The 18,755-nt window shown below is 58.7% G+C and overlaps 1 protein-coding gene and 1 long non-coding RNA gene across 3 annotated transcripts in view; one reads left to right on the top strand and one right to left on the bottom strand.

Moving 5' to 3' along the window:
- Window positions 1-16,563: 16,563 nt before the first annotated feature.
- On the bottom strand, window positions 16,564-17,987 carry LOC139081100 (uncharacterized). Of its 2 annotated transcripts, none has more exons than XR_011536074.1 (2): window positions 17,266-17,987; window positions 16,564-17,139 (listed from the first exon to the last, which is right to left on the bottom strand). It is a non-coding gene; the product is annotated as an uncharacterized lncRNA (long non-coding RNA). The 2 variants fall into 2 exon arrangements; XR_011536076.1 differs by having other exon boundaries at window positions 16,564-17,116; window positions 17,266-17,963.
- A 140-nt stretch (window positions 17,988-18,127) lies between these two features.
- Window positions 18,128-18,755, top strand: part of PRKCZ (protein kinase C zeta) — a 112,034-nt gene continuing 111,406 nt past the window's right edge. Inside the window, exon 1 of the mRNA XM_070611119.1 lies at window positions 18,128-18,527. Coding sequence (XP_070467220.1) covers window positions 18,457-18,527 — 71 coding nt within the window. The 5' untranslated portion in view covers window positions 18,128-18,456. The remainder of the gene's footprint in view (window positions 18,528-18,755) is intronic.

The following is an 18,755-nucleotide window of genomic DNA, read 5'->3' as shown; positions in this document are numbered from 1 at the left end:
GGGCGGTGGCCAGATTGTGGCCCCACTGGCCCCGTGGTGCACCTCTCAGGGTGGCCCCACTCCAAGCCACCTTGAGGGGAGCATGACAGTGACTCTGTGTGAACCAAAATTGTGCCCTGCTGGGCCATCTGCCCTCAGCTGGGGGAACCTGTTGAGGGGTTTGCAGTGGCCCCAGGCCATGGGGGCAGAATGCTGGAGGAGGCTCGCCATGGGCAAGGTTTATCTTGCAGTGACCGTTGAGGTGCAGGGCCCAGCTACTTCCCAAAGGACAGGCCGTGTCTGAGGGCAGAGGAGGGCGTTGGCCCCTCTGCCCAAACCACAGCCCAGGGCTCGCCACCTCCACCTCCACCTCCACCTCCAGCTTGAAGGCTTCTCGCCCCCTATGGATCCCTCTGGCACCAGGTTGCCCCTTTGGGCCCCGGCTGTAAAGAACTAGGCTGCAGGACTTGGCAGCATCATCCCAGGGGGTGGGGTGGTCAGGGAGCAGGGCTTCCAGGCTCCAGTGTGACCAGGAGCTGCAAATGGGGAGGACCTGGGGACGAGCCGAGCAGGTGGCCAAAGAGCTGCAGAGCCTGGATGTGGGTCAGCTGGGCTCTAGGCCACCTTCGGACAGTGGGGGCGGCAGACTAAGCCTGACCAGCTCTATGAATGCGGACAGCGATGCCCAGGGACGGTGGCCCCTTTCTCCCCTTCCCCACCTCGACACCCTCTCATCTGGGTGACCCTGCGCAGGACCACTGCTTTCCTCCTCCCTGGAACCCAAAGAGTTGCCCTGGGGTGAGGGGTCCAAGCCCCAGATGGTGCACTGAAGGTGCCAGTCTGGGCCCAAGACTGCACACACCACCCTCCACCCAGGAGCACCTAGGGTCCTGCCCCAAGGCTCGGCCCTCTGCCCAGGCCTCCAGCAGGATGCGCAGATAGGGTCAAGGGTCACAGAGCTGCCGGGCTCACCTGGATGCAGAGGCTGGGGGGCCAACTCCCCACTGCTGCCAGGACCCTGCCCACCCCATGCCGCCTCTCCCTGCCTTCACCACTGCTTGCAGGCTGCCCTCCTTCTGCTGCACGTACCCACAAGGAGCTATTTAAAGCCGGCCTTTGTGACGGCCTCGGGCACCCACGCAGCGAGGCTCACCCGGGCAGAAGCCTCTGCTGATTCCATAGCCAGCCATCTCCTCCTCAGCCCGCAGGCTGCTATTTCTGCCCACAGACTCACAGGGCCAGGAAGAAGCAACGGGAAGGGCGATGCTTTTTAAACCCGAGTTCTATTCTGGTGGTGATGACACGAGCAGATGGAAGGCCAGGGGCGGATCGAGGTTTGCAGCTGAGAGGAGCCGGCTTGGGAAGGGAGTGTCAGCACCTGCGGCCGGCTCCACGGGCAGGGAGGTGGCCTGGGCTCCGTATGCGCCTCGTTCCAGCAGGGACAGTCTTTGGGGGCTGGCAACTTCCTCGTCCGTCGTCCCTAGTGGAGCCTGGAAGGTGTGTAGACTCTTAGACGCTTACCTGAGAGCAGGGACAGCTCTCCCCAAGGCTGGAGGGGCAGGAGGGGCAGGAGACAGTGCCCTGGCTTCCCTCCCTTGCCTGTAGCAGGGGCAAGACGAGCGCTGGCCCTGTCCTCTAAGTGGGGCGGAGGGCACACTCGCCAAGTGGAGTTCACGCCTGGGGACATTGTTGGGCTCCCTCGAAGGCACAGGCTGAGACAAGGACTTGGGTGCAGGAAGCTTTTTGGGGGAAGTGTCAGTGCCCTGGGGTGGCCGTAACAAAGTGCGCATGCTGGGGGGCCTGAAACAGCAGAGACCCATCCTCTCCCTGTCTGGAGACCAGAGGTCCACGGTCCATGCGCTGGCACGACGGGCTCCTCCCGGAGCTCTGAGGGAGAATCGTGCCAGGCCTCTCCCCGGCACCTGGTGCTGCCGCGACCCTGGGCATTGCTTGGCTTGTAGACACATCACCCTGATCCCTGCCTACATCATCACGTGGTGTTTTTCTCTGTGCGCCTCTCCTCTTCTTATCAAGACACCTGCCATCAGATTTAGGACCTTCAAATCCAATATGACTTCATCTTAACTAGTTACAGCTGCAAAGACCCTATTTCCAAATAGGATCACATTGTGAGGTTCTGGGTGGACATTCATTTCAGGGGACACTATTCAACCCAGTCCCAGGGGTGATATGCCTGAAGCAGGGGCAGGGGGTTGGGAGGGAGGAGGAAAGAAGAAAAGCCAATGAGGCGCTTTACTGGCCTGGGGCAGCCAGACCCGATCCTGCGGGGCCCCACAGAGCACGTGGATGCAGCCCTGAATTGTCCTTTATCACCAACTGCACCCCCTCCTGCTCTGCGATGGAGGGAGCTAGAGGTGGCAGCTGCTTACAGCAGAGGCAGCGCAGGGGCCGCGGCACCTGCACCACGGCAGCTGGGAGCCACCCACAGCACTCACGTTGGCTCCGCATGTCACTGGTTCTTCAAGGTGGTGGCTGTCACAGCAGCAGTAGCCATAAAAGACAACCTAGGGCCAGTGGGACAGGCCGCAGTCCATCCCCTCGGCTGCCCCAAGCCTGAGGCCGTAATTGAGGGTCATCCTCTCTGTCCTCTCCCACCTGCCCTTGGCCAGCACTTCTGCTCCTTAAGTAACTGCCTGACGTGGTGACCCAGACCCTGGTCCTGAGGGCCGAGGCTGCGTACCCTTGTCCTCACCAGGCTGCAGTGGCCCACTCAGTGCCCACTGGGTGTGGAAGCACCCAGAGGTGAATCCTATGAAGTTGGAAACCAAGTGTTCTGCTCACATTTCAGCCTTGGGAGGTTTTCCACTTGCCGCTGTCACACCGTCCTTCAATGTCACCCTGGAGTGGGCTGTGTGGCCCATGGTCCACTGTCACCTTCAACTGACATATTGAGCTGGCACATCCATGGACCAGGCTGGAGGTGGCTTCTCCTCTGTCACTTGATTGTAAGGATCTGACCCCCACATGACACCACAGATTTATTTGAGCGGAGGGGAGGTGTCCATGCAACAGGATAGATGACCTCAGCATCTGGGCCACCTGTTAGGTAACTTCTTGACCCTCGAGACTCACCTCGTCCTAAGCCCAGATCAACCATTTCCGCCGTCTGCTGGACAGCTGCCACACCCACTTAACAACAGCCAGCTCGTGGGGCAGCTCTGGGTGATCATCACTTCATGTCCCATGGTCAGGCGCCCGGTCTCTGCGGGCTCAGTCGCATTCTGGGAGCTACATCTCAAATGGTGGATGGTTCTCTGCTCAGGCAGCACAGCCTTGCTCCAGAATCGGAGCGCCCTTCCACGACACTCTCCAACTGGGGCTCCTGCATCCCCCCAGGTCTCCTGAGCGCCACTGGATCTCCAAGTCAGAAAGCCCGAGAGGCAGGGAAGCTTGCCCCAACCTGGACCTGCTGCACAGTGCCCTCTGCTCCGGCCCCGCACAGCTGGCACCGCGTAGGGGTTTGTTGCCCCCAGAATTCAAAGAAGCCGAGCAAGAACCCTGATGTGCGGCGAGCCACCCTAACGTGGCAGCACCTGAAATCCTTGCCGGATTGTCTACCCTCTGGAAAGCAGGTATCTCAGCAGGACACACAGAGTGCTCGCTCCTTCCTGTTCGCCGGGTCCAGTTAGCGTGAAATCCTCAAAGAGACGGATCAGCGAGATGGTCTTCATACGTCCAGGGGACCGGGCCCCTGGGGGCGGTGTTGTAACAGGACAGGAGAGGCGGCATGGCTGGAGGCAGCACGGGGGCGCAGGCTGCTGTGTGTCCCCTACAAGTGCCAGCTCTGTTCCATCCTTCTTCCCGGTGGAGATAGAAAATAACCGTTCACCGGCTCAATCTGCACGCTGGCGACCGAGGGTGTGTGCATGGTTTCAGCAGAGATACCACACCCGGCTAGGCAGCAATGAGAGCTGACGCTTGGTTAAGCTATTGCAGTGCACTGCCACCTACTGCCACCCACCGCCACCCACACCACCACCCACGCCACCACCCACCACCTGCCGCCACCCGCCTGGTCTGTTCAGGCCACACAGGTGAATGGAATGGCAACGTGACGGGGCCACCGCTCCTGCATCCTTATGTCCCTGAGGGTGGCATTAATCTCTGTGGTTCCAACCGGAATGAGGCACACATCTGAGTTGCTCTCTGCCGGGAGATGAGGGCAGTTTCCGACTCTGGCCTTTTCTGCTACAGCGCCTCTTACTCCACAGGTCAGGGAAACAATGAGGGGATTCTGGTGGTTGCCAAGTAAATCCATCCCATGGTGAACCTGGAGACCCAGGAATGACCACAGGACGAGTCCACAAACCCGCTGAATCAACGGCCAGAGGGACGTGGGCCAGGACTCCATCTATTGCTTGGTGTCCGTAAGCCACCAAGCTAGCTGGGCCCAGTTTTGACATTTTGGGTCCCTTAGTATCGCTGTCAACTAGGACCCTGCATCCAAAAGTCCTTCAAAACTATGGGCGTCCCTGCTCCAGAGCAGAGTCATTCTGATGAGTGGCGCTGGGGAAGGCGTGGGGATCCTCACCGTACGTGCGCCTGTGGCATTGTAGGGGCTCCCTGCGAGGAGACCCAGCCCCTTCAACAGTGGGGCTCTGGACTGGAGAACTGGCCCAGATCTGGAGACCAGACCAGGAGTCACAATTTCTGCTGTGGCTGTTGACGTCAGCCTCTGCTCCTCAGCACCTCATCGTTCCCTGTCGGGCAGGTCAAGCTCCGCCCAGCCTGTGGTTCACGCACCCGCTCGGGAACACGATGGCCTGTGAGCCTGGGCTTCCGATTCCTGCCGGTCAGGGCACCTGGTTTCCTGTCACCACAGCTGCACCCGCCTTGCCTGTGATGGTCACCTGCGGCCACGCCTGCCACGCTTCAGAACCCATGGTGGCATTTCCTCCCGCCAACAGTGGCCATACAGGTCAGGCGTCACTGTGCTTCTCGGCGACGCTGGTCCCCTCACGCGCTCTTCCTTCATCGCTTTGGTGAAAGCGTGTCTTCTGGGCGCTCCTGCGGGCACAGACGGTGGGTGATTTCTGTGGACTCGTTCCAATGGGAGCGCCCCGCTGAGCCTCAGACCCCTTCCTCAGACTCTGCCAAAGATGTTCCAGTGTCTCCGCCTGGGGTCTGTTGGCCACCATCGTGTCCCAGCTTCAGAGAGCCACCCCAAGAGCATTAGGGCTGGTCCCACCCCGCTAGGATGTTAACCCCTTCCTCACAGGTGAGTCTCCCGGATGAGCAAACTCTCCCCTGTATGCCTTATATTCCACTCCATCCACGTCTTCCAGGCTCACCCCCATGCCAGGTCCCGGTGCCCCACCAGCACCCCATCCACGTCCTCCAGGCTCACCCCCACGCCCGGCCCCAGCACCCCATCCATGTCTTCCAGGCTCACCCCCATGCCGGGTCCCGGTGCCCCACCAGCACCCCTATCCACGTCCTCCAGGCTCACCTCCACGCCCGGCCCTGGCGCCCAGCCAGTACAGATTAGCCAGGAGCTGCAGTTCCTTTGGGGTGAGCTATTCCCTCTGGTGGCAGCGACTCTGCATCCGCACCCAGGCCAAGCTGAGACTTGATCCCAGTTATTGGTCTGATGCAATGAGGTGAGACAGGGGCAGACTCTGAATAGGACAGTGGCATGGGTAGAGTTGTGTCCCCAAAGATATGTTAAGTCATCATGCCTGGGACCTGTGAACAGTGGGATATGGTACAGGAGTACAGGATTCTCAGATGAATTCCCTCATAATGACCCCAAACCAGGCCTCAGGTCCTTTGCCTCCCTTCAGGGCCCTGACCCTAGAGTAGGACACCTGGCAAGCCCATGCGCTCAGTTTTCTCTGGGGTCTATGGCCTTTGTGGTCAGATCTTGAGCCTGATCGTCAGCACCATCTGCCCTCTGGTTGCAGAAGACAAAGTTCTCGGCCTGGAGAACTTTCTGGCTTTCACAGCAGGCCCTGAGCCCTGGGAGCTCCAGACTCAGCAAAGGTGAGAGTTCTTCAGCCCAGTTGTTGGCAGCCCTGTCGTCAGCTGGTGTGCTGGGGGACCGTCTACCCCACTGCTCTGAAACAAGAGGTGAGCTGAGGGACACGGCATGGGCACCAAAAGCATCTACAACCAAGAGGCTCAGGGTTTCTGGTATAACAGAGCCAACGCTTTGGAGGGAAATGAAAGGGATTTTCTCTTTTTGCCTCTCTGAGTATGGCTTCTTGGCTGAGAAGTCCGGTGGCCACGCTGCAGTGCGCTCTGGAGCGAGCCTCAGTGCCCCCACTTCCTGTCTGCGTCACCTTCTTCACCTCCCTGGGCCTCGACAGCCTCGTCTATAAAACGGGGTCATCATGGCGCAGGGTTCTTGAGCCCTAACTGGTGTCATAATTAATAAAAGCACTTAGAACAGTCCTGGAACATCATCCCACTCAATAAGGCCTGTTTATTTTTATTGGTTGGCCAAGACACCTGCCTGCCTGGGTCAGGGGGCAGATAGCCATGTTAGAGAAAAAGTGCGGAAAGAAGAGCACAGTTAGTATTTGGGTTTAGACATTTGAAACTGGATCTGCAGCAAGATGTTAGCCTTGCAAGCCGACTGCGTCTGAAAATTCCCCAAACCGTTTTAGCTCCCATTGAACACAGCAAGGGCAATTCTAGGGGACAGATTTACTCCTCAGTGTGGGGCAGTGCAGGCCCCGAGTTTGCTGCCCTGGGGAGAAAGGGGATCGATCTTTGAGAAATGGGAAGGCCCACCTCTCCCGGCCCAGGGGCTGCAGGAAGGAGAAGGCAGGTGAGGAGGAGGAGGCACAGAGAGGGCCAGCGGAGGAAGGGGGCTCCTCCAGGCTCCCTGGAGCTGAGCACGTGCGTCTCTTCCCAACTCCAAGCTCAAGGACTTCCTGCCGTGGAATTCGGCAAACACTGCAATCGGGGCTGCAGTTTTCAGACAGCTGGCTTACCAGAATGGCCCGCAGTGTGTGCTGTGCAGGAAGGGACACATCAAGGACGCACCTGCTCTCGTTCTGGACTCAACACGGTTAAGAGGAGGGAGGGGTGGGGCCGGACAGTGAGACCGGACAGCAGTGTTGGACGGTGGGGCAGGACAGTGGGGTCAGACTTGCAGGGGTTGTCCTGCCATCCTCTGGGGTGCCAGCCCTCTGTCCACTGAGGCCAAGTGAGATGACCCCAGGAGAGAGGCTGGGGCTCCACCTGGACCAAGGAGCTGATGGACAACCAGGCAGAAGTCTTGGAGAGGTCGCCAACCAGGACACCATGGGGAGGGCACCCCTTCTGGAACATCAGGAAGTAGCATCCCAATCTCCCACTGAGAGACAGTCCCGCACGGGTCTCGGTGTCTCTGTGCATCTCGTGAGTAAGACACTACCCACCTTTGTTCTGGACTACGCTTCAAGGAGGTTTGCTGAGCCAACAGCGTGGCGTTGTCTCCCTCAGGAGCAGAGGGCGGCTTTGTTTTCTGCCTGTTGTGAAATACGTGGGTCCCCTGAGCTCAGGGTTCGTTTCCTGTAATGTAACCCACTGCGTGTGCGCTGCCTACCTGGGCCGTCTCCCTCATGATGGGCCCCCCTGGGTGGGCCCACGTCCACAACACCTGGGCAGGGTGGCCGTGGGCTGTATGTCCTCAGCCTGGGGTGCCCCACAGCCCCCGTTTCCCTGGGTACCAAGGACTCCACACCCCCAGGCACAGCCCTTGAGCAGTTGCAGGTCTGGAAGGGTCCCAGGAACCATCAGGCTGGGCTGAGCGGCTTCATCTGGAGGCTGGTCCCCTCAGGTCAACCTTGAAGGCACAGCCCTTGGGCTCCCCTGAGGTGCCGTGGCGAGGAAGCAGACAGGTGCGCGGAGGCGCCTGCCCTGGGTACCTGCTTGGACCCCTGGAAGCTGCCGCGTCCTTCGAGGTGGCGCCTCTCCCAGGTGAGGTTGCAGAGGTTGAATGAGGTCGTGTCCCGAAAGCAATTTGTCAGCTCCAGCTGCCCTGCTCGGGGGTCTGCTCGTCAGGGTCAGTGAGGGCCAAGTGCAGCCTCTGGGTGCTGCTGGCTGTCCCTCAGGGGTGACAGCAGGGGCCATGACCACAGGAGGCTCTTCACCCTGGATGACAAAGGCCTGGGGGACCTTCTCCCTGCATGGGGTCACCAGGGCGCTTTCCTAAGAGAGACACCTGGACACAGCCGGGCCTCTGGGCCTCCAGGCCTAGAGCCTCCTGGTGGGCAGGGCCCTGCTCATCCCGTCTGCTGTTTGCTGGACCACCTGGTGGGGGTCCTGCCTCCTTCTGTCCCAGCAGAGCCTCTCCAGTTTGGCCTGAGTGAGCTCTAGCTGGAGTGTGAGCATGCGTATGCACATGCAAGTGCATCTGTGGGTGTGCAACGTTAGATCTCAAAGGTCACGCGGGGCTTGTGGTGGACTTTGCCCCCATTCTGCAGCCGGCCATGGCCACCTCCTACCTTCGACCCTGCAACTAACATGGCAGACACCTGCACCTACAGCTGTTTGCATTTCCCAGAAGTGAACGATTAGACCAGATTAAGGCTCTGAATGTGTTTTGTCACTTTGCTTTCTGGAAGGCAGTCCCAGCTGCACCTCCCCTGGCGAGTGGCTTGAGGGCCTCCTTTCACACTCCTCCCAGGATGGGCCTTAAGGACGATGGCTCAGCTCTTCCTCTCCCGGAGGCCTGGAAACCTGACCCAGGAGCAGTTATAAGCAATACCAGGCTCTGGGCCACCCGCCTGGGAGCCACCATCTCAGTCTTTCAGTAAAAAGCAAAGGAATCTTGAGTGGGGGGGCTCAGCAAGGTGGTGGCACCACAGCCCCGTGGGTTCCCTGACACGTGTGCAGGGGCGTGGACAGGCCCCCACCCGGCTGAGCACAGCTCACTCCATTAGGACGGACGAGGGGCTTGGCGGAGCCGTTGGACACCTGTCCTGCCTCTGCCACCGTGTCTCCCTGTAACGCTTGGAGTTAACCGTGACTCTGTCTTCATGGGGCTAAAATAGCGCCAGCACGCGGCCCCCACGGAGCAGCTACGGCATTGCCATGGTGACCGTAGTTTTGGGTGCTGCCTCCTCAGACGCATGTCAGCCTTGCTTTGGGTTTTAAATATAGTCCCAGGCAGCCGAGGGGTTGGGAAAGTGGGAGCACAGGACAGAAAGTGCCTCGCCCTCCGAGGTGCTCTGACCCAGCTTGCCTTAGACCCGAACAGAGGCGCTCCATTCTGTGGGCACGTCCAACCCAAAGAGATATATGCAGCCTGTCCCCACTGGCCTGGACTGGCTGGCCACGATGCTGCAGCCCAGCCCTGCGTCTTGCCAGCCCTGTGTCCCTGGAAAAAGTGCTGGGCCACCCTGACCCTTGGTGTCCTCATCCAGAGAATGGGGCTATGACACCCATGTCTTAGGGAGGTGGTGAGGGTCCAGGAGGTGACATCAGGGGAGGTAGAGTTGTGCTCAGTGCAGAGTGCAGCCCCTGGGTGGTGCCTGTGTCTCGTGGTCCTCACCTGCACAATGGGGCAACGACACCTGCAGGCCTCTGCTGTGAGACTCAGTAGGAGAGTGTGTGGGGAGCACGTGGCACAGCAGCAGCCAGCCCTTCCCAGCAGGGCAGCTGGTGTCCTCCCAGCCCCTCCATCCCCCGGTCCAGCCTCCCCTCCTCTCCAGCCCCGAGACACAGCAACCCTACTGCTCCTTGCTGTCCTACCTCTGCTGGACGACGCCTCTCCCAGCCCCTCCTCCAGCGCACACACAGAGAACACACAGAGGTGTTCTCAACAGACACCCGCACACAACGCACAGGGACACGCGGAGAACTCTGCACAGACACACACACACAGACTGTGTCCACTGGGGGTCCGATCAGTAGACACGGGCCTCACAGTGCTTCTAAGCAGGGGCCATTTAAGAGCAAGCTTGACTAAGCTGTGAACAGAGTGACCACAAGGCAGAAGACGTGTGCCCTGGGGCTGAGGGAGCCACCCCCGGGGCGATAAACTCGGAGGGGCCACGTCCCCAGGCTGGAGTTGGGCCCTGAGTTCCAACTGTGTGGCTGGGCAGAGCCCCCCAGACGTCCTTGGCCGGCATCCCCCAGGCTCCGCAAGCAGAGCCCCTTCCTCCTGCCGTGTCCCTCCCGCGCCCTCTACTGGGAACACGCAGCGCTGCGCTCACCGCACAGGAGAGATGCTCCGGCCACCAGCCTCCTCCGGCAGATGGGGTTCAAGGATGCTGTAACCACGGCCGTCCCGCCACGATGAACGAACCGGCCCAAACGTCAGCGGTGCTGAGGCGAGGAACCCCCACCTCGCCTCGAAGGAACGCCACTGACAATCACAGGTAGTAAATGGTGAATTTGGAGCCGAGAGGCAATGTATTGGTAAGTGGTACATGGATGTACACGGACACGTCTATACAGAGACACTCACACAAGCACACGGACACAGACACATGCACACAGGTCCTCACACAATGCACAGACACACACACAAACACATAGACACACATCCAGGCTCAGAAGCCACAGAGGTGCAGACATCCTCTCCCTCTCCCTCTGGGCAGGACCTCTCATGATGCGATGGGGACAACCTTTTCTGAAAGCTTTCGAGGGCCATGTCACTGGCTCCCCCACCCTCTGTAATGTGGCCCACGAGGCCCCTCGGGATCTGCTCTGGCAGCTTCTGCAGCCTGGCCTGTTCCCCACCTCCACACCACCCTATTCCCTAGGGCCACAGGGCCTTTGCACAGGCCAGCCCATCTGCCTCCCCTGTTCTCCCACTTCACTCCACACATCCTCAGATCCCATAGCCGGACTCTATTCCGGGGGCCTAGTCAGACCCTGCTCTGTCCGACAAAGCTGCCATGTCTGGTGATCCAATGGCAGTGGCCCGCCCCAGCAGTTTGCAGGTTCCACGAGGAAGCAGCCATATCTGACTGACTCAGCACTGAATCCCAGCACAACTCTTGGAGCCCGGTGGGCCCGCTGTCAACATTTGTTGAATGAACGAATGAGGGAGTGAAATGAAGGTTGTCACTTGAACCGGTTTCTCCAAATCCCGTGCCGTGACCCAGAAAGGAAACACCTGCTGCCTGCCCCTCCCACGGCTGTGTGTGCCAAGCGCCTGTCAGCAAACGTCCCGGCTCTTCCTGTGACCACTGCAGTCCCCGCCAGCCCCACCCGGGTCAGTCTCACAGCTGGCAGGATGACCAATGCCCCCGACCCCACAGGCCCCCTGAGATGCCAGCTCCCGACAGCCGCCCCTCTCTGGGCGGTCCCCAGCCCTGAGCCGGCACAAACGCAGTCTGTGAGCCCCGAGGAGGAAGGCATGCCCTGGGTTGGGGAGGGACAGCCGGCCCCTGGGGGGCCTCGCTTCTGCCCGATGTGTCTCACTGAGCATAAACTCTGCCTGGCTTGCCTCTTTCACCTAAAGGATTTTGAAAGTATGGCCATAAAAAACTTTTTAAAAAAATTAATTATTTTTATTGAAGTGACATTGGTTTACATCACTATGTAAATTGCAGGTGTACATCATCACGTTTTGACTTCTGTGTAGACCACATCGTGTTCACTGCCCGAAGTCTAGTTGCTGTCCGTCCCCACACACTCGTGCCCCTTCACCCCTTTCGCCCTCCCCCACCCCCTTCCCCTCTGGTAACCACCAATCTGTTCTCTGTATCTATGGGTGTGTTAGTTTATCCCCCACATATGAGTGAAATCATTTCCTTTTGAACGCAGGCACATGAGAGCCCTGTAACTTTATCGCCGCCGGGAAATTCTGATTCTTTTTTTTTTTTTTTTTTTTAGATTTTATTTTTTTCCTTTTTTTTCTCCCCAAAGCCCCCCAGTACATAGTTGTATATTCTTCGTTGTTGGTCCTTCTAGTTGCGGCACGTGGGACGCTGCCTCAGCGTGGTCTGATGAGCAGTGCCATGTCCGCGCCCAGGATTCGAACCAACGAAACACTGGGCCGCCTGCAGCGGAGCGCGCGAACTTAACCACTCGGCCACGGGGCCAGCCCCTTGGGAAATTCTGATTCTTATGAAATCACATTACAGTAGCTACTGGCATCATCTCCAAGGATTCTCGGGCCCTTTCTCTGGAGCGGGTGGAGTCCCTCAGGCAGGGGAGCCAGGCTGCGGCAGCCTGGGGCTGGAGGCCCCGCGTAGAGGGCCAGACCCACCTTTCTGGGGCAGCAGTGAGCTTATTCACCTGTTAACCAGAGGGTGGGGGGGTTTAAGCCCAGCTACAGATCCTGAGGTTTGACTGATCCAGGTTCTTTTAAGCTATGTTTGGGCTGCATGTTCCCTCTTAACGTTATGCTCAATCTCTCTACCGTATTTTTATTTATGTATTTATTTTGAGAAAGATTAGCCCTGAGCTAACTGCTGCCAATCCTCCTCTCTTTGCTGAGGAAGACTGGCCCTGAGCTAACATCCATGCCCATCTTCCTCTACTTTATACGTGGGACACCTACCACAGGATGGCTTGCCAAGCGGTGCCATGTCCACACCCGGGATCAAAACCAGTGAACCCCGGGCCACCGAAGTGGAACGTGTGCACTTAACTGCTGTGTCACCGGGCCGGCCCCACAATCTCTCTACTTTAAATCAGATGTGGAAAAATCCTGCCTGAACTCTGAAGGTCCATGTTAGTTACTAAAGGGGTTTGGTAGAAAGAATTGTTTTTTTACGACTTTTATTGATTTTTTTTTCTTGTTACAAAGAGATTTATGATTCTCATGGAAAATTTAGGAAATATAAACAAGCAAAAAGAAAAAATAGGGCCAACTCCGTGGCCGAGAGTATAAGTTCGAGCGCTCTGCTTCGGCAGCCCAGGGTTTCACCGGTTTGGATCCCAGGTACAGACATGGCACCGCTTGTCAAGTCACGCTGGGGCAGCGTCTCACATGCCACAACGAGAATGTACAACTAGAATATACAACTGTGTACTGGCGGCTTTGGAGAGAAGAAGGAAAAAAGGAGATTGGCAACAGATGTTAGCTCAGGTGCCAATCTTAAAAAAAAAGAAAAACAGGGGCCAGCTCTGTGGCTGAGTGGTTAGGTTCTCGCGCTCCACTGCGGTGGCCCGGGGTTCGGATCCTGGGTGCGGACATGGCGCCGCTCGTCAGGCCACGTTGAGGCGGCGTCCCATATGCCACAACTAGAAGGACCTGCAACTAAGATATACAACTATGTACGGGGGGTTTGGGGAGATAAAGCAGGAAAAAGAAAAGTAAAGCCGCCTATAATTATTAATATTTGAGTATATTATCTACCCTTATAGTGCATATTGTTTATTTTTTAAAAACGAGATCATACTGTATGTACCATCATGTTAGTTTTTTCTTTTTTTTATGACGACAAAGTTTATTTATTTTTATTTTTTGTTTTTTTATTGAGGTCATAATAGTTTATAACATTGTGAAATTTCAGTTGCACATCCTTATTGGTCAGTCACCATACAAACGTGCCCCTTCACCCCTTGTGCCCTAATCCCCTTTCCCTCTGGTGACCACTGAACTGTTCTCTTTGTCCATGTGTTAGTTCATCTTCCACATATGAGTAAAATCACACAGTGTTGTCTTTCTCTGTCTGCCTTATTTCACTTAACATAATATCCTTCAGGTCCAGCCATGTTGTTGCGAATGGGACAATTTTGTCTTTTTTATGGCTGAGTAGTATTCCATTGTGTATATATACCCCATCTTCTTTATCTACTCATGTGTGGATGGGCACTTGGGTTGCTTCCACTTCTTGGCTATAGTGAATAATGCTGCAGTGAACATGGGGTTGCATAGGTCTCTTTGAATTGTTGATTTCAAGTTCTTTGGATAAATACCCAGTAGTGGGATGGCTGGATCGTATGGTAGTTCTATTTTTAGTTTTTTGAGGAATCTCCATACTGTTTTCCATAGTGGCTGCACCAGTTTGCATTCCCACCAGCAGTGTATGAGGGTTCCTTTTTCTCCACAACCTCTCCAACATTTGTTACTTTTAGTCTTAGTGATTATAGCCATTTTAACAGGTGTAAGGTGGTATCTTAGTGTAGTTTTGATTTGCATTTCCCTGATGATCAGTGGTGTTGAACATGTTTTCATGTGCCTATTGGCCACCTGTAAATCTTCGGTGGAAAATGTTCATCTCCTCTGCTAATTTTTGATCAGGTGGTTTGTTTTTTTGTTGTTCAGTTGTGTGAGTTCTTTATATATTTTGGAGATTAACCCCTTGTCGGATGCATGATTTGCAAATATTTTCTCCTAGTTGGTGGGCTGTCTTTTCGTTTTGATCCTGGTTTCCTTTGCCCTGTAGAAGCTCTTTAGTCTATGGAAGTCCCACTTGTTTATTTTTTTCCATAAAAGAACTTTTATCAAAGAAAATTAGAGGGGTGAGCCAGGTGCTGTCTGGAGGGTCGGGGGGGACCTCGGCTGGAGGCCAGGCAGCCCCACTCTGTCCTCTGCTGGCCCAGCTGCCCTCCTCCCCCCACCAGCCCCACACCTGGTGGGAAGCGCAGCCAGGCGGCCACCTTGCACCTCCATCTGCCCTCGGGTCCCAGGTGGCCAGAGAGGGACGGTGTCTCCCCCGCGGCTGGACTTGGTTTGCCGGGAGAGGAGGGAAGCAGTCAGGAGGGCTCCTCGCTCTGCACAGCTCCCTGCCTTTGAAGTTTTACAGTACGCCTGTGTCACTGTTATAATCAGTTAAAACAGCAACCACCACCCACCGCTGTGCTTTTTCCTTATGGACAGAATAGGTATTGGTGATTGTGAAAGCATGTGTGGACTTTTTGGAAAATCTGCAACACAGAAACTGCCAAGAGGTGAGAAGCCGCGCCCTCAGTCCCCAGGGCCCTTCACAGGCCTGGCACAGCCTGCGCCTGGGTCCAAGGGTCACCTTCCCGCTCTGCTGCCCGCCAGGGCCTGGGGCGGGTCCTCCCATCAGCCATTATGCCTCCACGGACTGCAGACAGGGAGAGGCAGTAACCCTGCCCAGTGGCCCCCAAAACAAGGCCCAAGGTCCTAGGGGGCCCACATGGTCCCAGCACCTCCAAGAGGTCCTCATCTATTCATTCTCTCCTCGGGGTGCTAGATGCCTGGGACGCAGTGGGGACACAGCGGTGACCCAGGCTGATGGGGTCCCAACACCAGCCGTGTCCGGAGGGGCAAGTGGTCAGCAAACTTGGGAATAAACACGCTGCTCTGGTTGTCAGGGTGCAGTGGACACATTGACACCAGGCTGGGTGTGGCTGCCTGTCCCTCAGGACCGCGCCCTCTGCCCTCTGCTCCATGGGGTGGCTCAGCTCCAGTGGCTGGGATGTACTTACTCCCACCCCCGCCAGGGCTGTCCGTGGCCTGGGCTATGGGATGGGGGCACTTGTTTTGCAGAGCTTGTTGAGGATGCAAAAGGGGGGCCCCAGCCTGCTGGGGAGGCCTTGGGACGTTTTCTGGGCACAGCAGGCGACCATATGCCCTCAACCTGGCCTGGGACTGGATGTGGTGGAGACCCAGGGTGGAATCCCCTTTCCTGGAATAGGCCCCTCCCCTCCCCCATGGAGAACAGGGGCCCCACCCCTAGGCTGAGGGGCCTGGCATGGGGGAGCTGTGCCCCACACACTCACCTGCCACCCAGGGCTTCTGCTCACATGGCAGCTTCCTGCTCTTCCCTGGGAGCACCATGCTGCTCCCCTCCCAGCGCAAACCCTCAGTCCCGTTCCCTTCATGCCCAACTGACAGCCATGGAGCTCTGTGTGTCCGTGCTGGGGTGTGGAGTCACCCCACGAGGTAGGGGCGGGGGAGCAGATACTAATACAGACGTCAGGGACTTAAGCAGAGATTAGAAGGAAGGGTGGGTCTGGGGGAAGGAGCTCTTCGGAGAGGGAATAGCATGTGCAAAGTCCCTGAGGCAGGCGGCAGCCAGGCGGCTGGAGTGGAGTACAGCCAGGACAAGAATGGTGGAGATGAGGGCAGAGAAGCACAGGGTCCCAGATCCTGTAGGGCCTGTGGGCTTTTCCCGAGAATGATGGGAATCACCGGGGATTTTGAACACCAGACAGATGGACAGGGACTGACTTCTGTTTTAAGGAAACTGGAGGCTGCCGCAACAACCCCAGCACAGCGGGTGTGGCTTGAACCAGGCGGTCGCAATGGAGGTGGGGGGATGGGGTTGGAATCTGGAAACGTGTTGAAAGTGGAGCTGCCAGGATTTGCAGATGGAGGGGTGTGGGGTACGAGAGGGAGAGGAGGCAAAATCAACTCTGAGGTTTCAAGCTGAGCACCTGGAGAGAGGGGTCCGCACCGACAGGACGACAGGACGGAGAAGAGCAAGGCCGAGGGGCGTCTGTTAGGAGCACAGGCGTGTGTGTGGGGGAATCAGGCTCCAGAGCTCAGGGGAGCGATCTCAGCTTGGCCTGGTATTCGGAGCCCTAAGAGGAAATGAGAAGCTCAAGGTCCTGAGAATCTCTAAAGACTGAGAAGGGGCGAGGGGCGCATTGAAAGGCTGGGAGCCCAGGAGGAAGCTGCAGAGGGAGATGGAGGAGGAGACGGGAGAGAGTAATAGCGTCTTAAGGTGTTTCCAGGAGACCCACTGTCAAGGTCAATTAAGACAAAGCCCGAAAACTGGCCATTGTATTTAAAACATAGGAGTTGATGGTGACAGTAGGGGGAGCGGGGGCTGCGCACAGCTCCTGGCAGGAGTTTCCTGTAGAGGAGTGGAGAAATTGGGGGGGGGGGGGTGAAGGGTGCAGAGGTTTTTTTAAGGGGAGAGTTCACAGCACTTTAAGGAGGTGAGAGGTAGGCCGTCAACAGGATTCTGTGTGCCCACCTCTGGGGAGAATATGGTTCTATGACCACAGGGATGTGTCCATTGGGTTCCCCAGCGTCACTCCAGCGCCGGGCACCGAGGAGACGCCAGGAAGCATCTGTGGAATGAAAGTGTGCGAATGGGAGGAGAGGAGTGGAGCTGAGGAGTGAGCGGTAAAGGCTTGGCTGGGACTGGAGTCCGGGTCAGAGGTTGCCAACCGGGTGGGGTGGGGAAAAACAGGGAGGCAGTGGGGAGTGGCCGATGGGACGACTGTGTTTGGCAGGAGTGCTAGGGATGAGGGGCTGCAGACCTCTGAGTCTGTGGTGCGCGACTGGTGCCCAGCTGAGGTCCTGCAAACAGCAGATTGGGGCCCCTGTGGATGCATCCAGTAAGGGATGGGTTCCTCAGAGAAGCCTATCCCACATTTAAGGGGAAGGGGCCCAGGACGCGGGCATCTGAGGGGTGGCGTGGGGCGCGGATGGCGTTAAAGGCGACTGACCAGATCAAATGCCACGGAATCAGTAAGACCCAGAGAGGCTGTGGACTCAGAAATGAAGGTCATGGGCGGCCTGCGCAAATGCAGTCTCCTTGTCCCGGGCGGAAGGGTGAACTGGAGCAGAGGGAGCCGGCCAGCGAGTGTAGACAAGCCTTTCCTGCAATGGGATCTTGGATTCCTCAGGGGGTGGAGGGCGGGTGGGTCGGGAGAACCAGCTGAGTCCGGATCGTGACGTCGGCCAGGTTCTCTGCTCATCGCAGCCTCGGTCTCCGCATCTGGAAGCTGGCCGGACGCTGGGGACACTGTCCAAGCGCCCTTCGCGGTCGGGGGTCTGAGCTGCTTACTGTACTCTTGCTCCTAGGAGGCGGAGCGCCCTCTGGCCACACCCCCGCTCCTCACGTCACCGGCGACCCCTCCCCGCTGTCCCCTAGACCTGCTGCTCTGAGACTTGCGCTCGACCCAGAATCACCCGGGCTTGTTCGCAGACAGCTGGAGTTTGATTCAGCGAGTCGGACTGGGGCCGAGAGCTGGCATTGCCACCAAGTTCCCGGGGCGCGGCAGCGCAGGGGCCCTACCCAGGAACCGCGGCCCCCGAGCCCACCTCACGGAGGGGCCGGCGCGCAGGGCGGGCAGGGGGCGCCCCGCGGGCAGTCCCAGTGTCCCCCGGCCGCCCGCGCCGACTTCGGTTGCCGGGCAGAGCCGGGCCACGCGCACTCCCATTGGCCGCAGGTGGGGCGCGCCCCGCCCGACAGGTAGTCCGCCCAGCGCCGAGCCATTGGGCCGCGGCCGAGGGGTCCCCCGGGGATTGGCCCAGGTGGCGGCCCCGCCTCGCCCTCATTGGCCGCAGGTGCCACCGCCCCCGCCCGGGGACCGCCCGCCCAGCCGATTGGCCGCCGGCTGGGCCCCGGGTCGGCCATGTTCAGACCCCCCACCCCCCCGCGGAGACTGACGCCGGGACTCCGTGCGCGTCCCCCGCGCGCGCCCTCGCCGGCCGCGCCCCCGCCCCGCCCCGCCCCGCCCGCTACTCAAGTTCCGCGGAGTTGCCCGGACCGGCACCCCTCGGTCCCCCGCCGCGCGCTCCCTTCCGCGTTCCGCCGCCGGCCCCACCTGGCGTCCCGGCCCGGCCGCTGGGGGCCCCGCGCCATGGCCTGAGCGCCCGGGGCGCCACACTGACGGCGGCCGGCGGAGCGCGCCATGCCCAGCAGGACGGGCCCCAAGATGGACGGGAGCGGCGGCCGTGTCCGCCTGAAGGCGCACTACAACGGGTGAGCGCGCAGCGCCCGACGGCGGGGCGTTGCCGGGGCCGGGGGCGTGTGCACCGAGGCCGGCGGGGCCGAGGGCAAAGCGGGGCGCGGGGAGCAGCGCCGGCCGTCGGGGCCCATGTCGCCGCAGCTGCAGGCGCTCGGGGGCTCCCAGCCGTGTCGCGGGAAGGAGGGGACAGCGAGGCGCCGCTGGGCCCAGGGGCGTCCCGGGAGGTCCTGACGCGCCAGCGC

Source organism: Equus przewalskii, chromosome 2 (genome assembly GCF_037783145.1).
Source record: "Equus przewalskii isolate Varuska chromosome 2, EquPr2, whole genome shotgun sequence".
NCBI lineage: Eukaryota > Metazoa > Chordata > Mammalia > Perissodactyla > Equidae > Equus > Equus przewalskii.
This window is presented reverse-complemented; position numbering and strand designations above follow the sequence as displayed.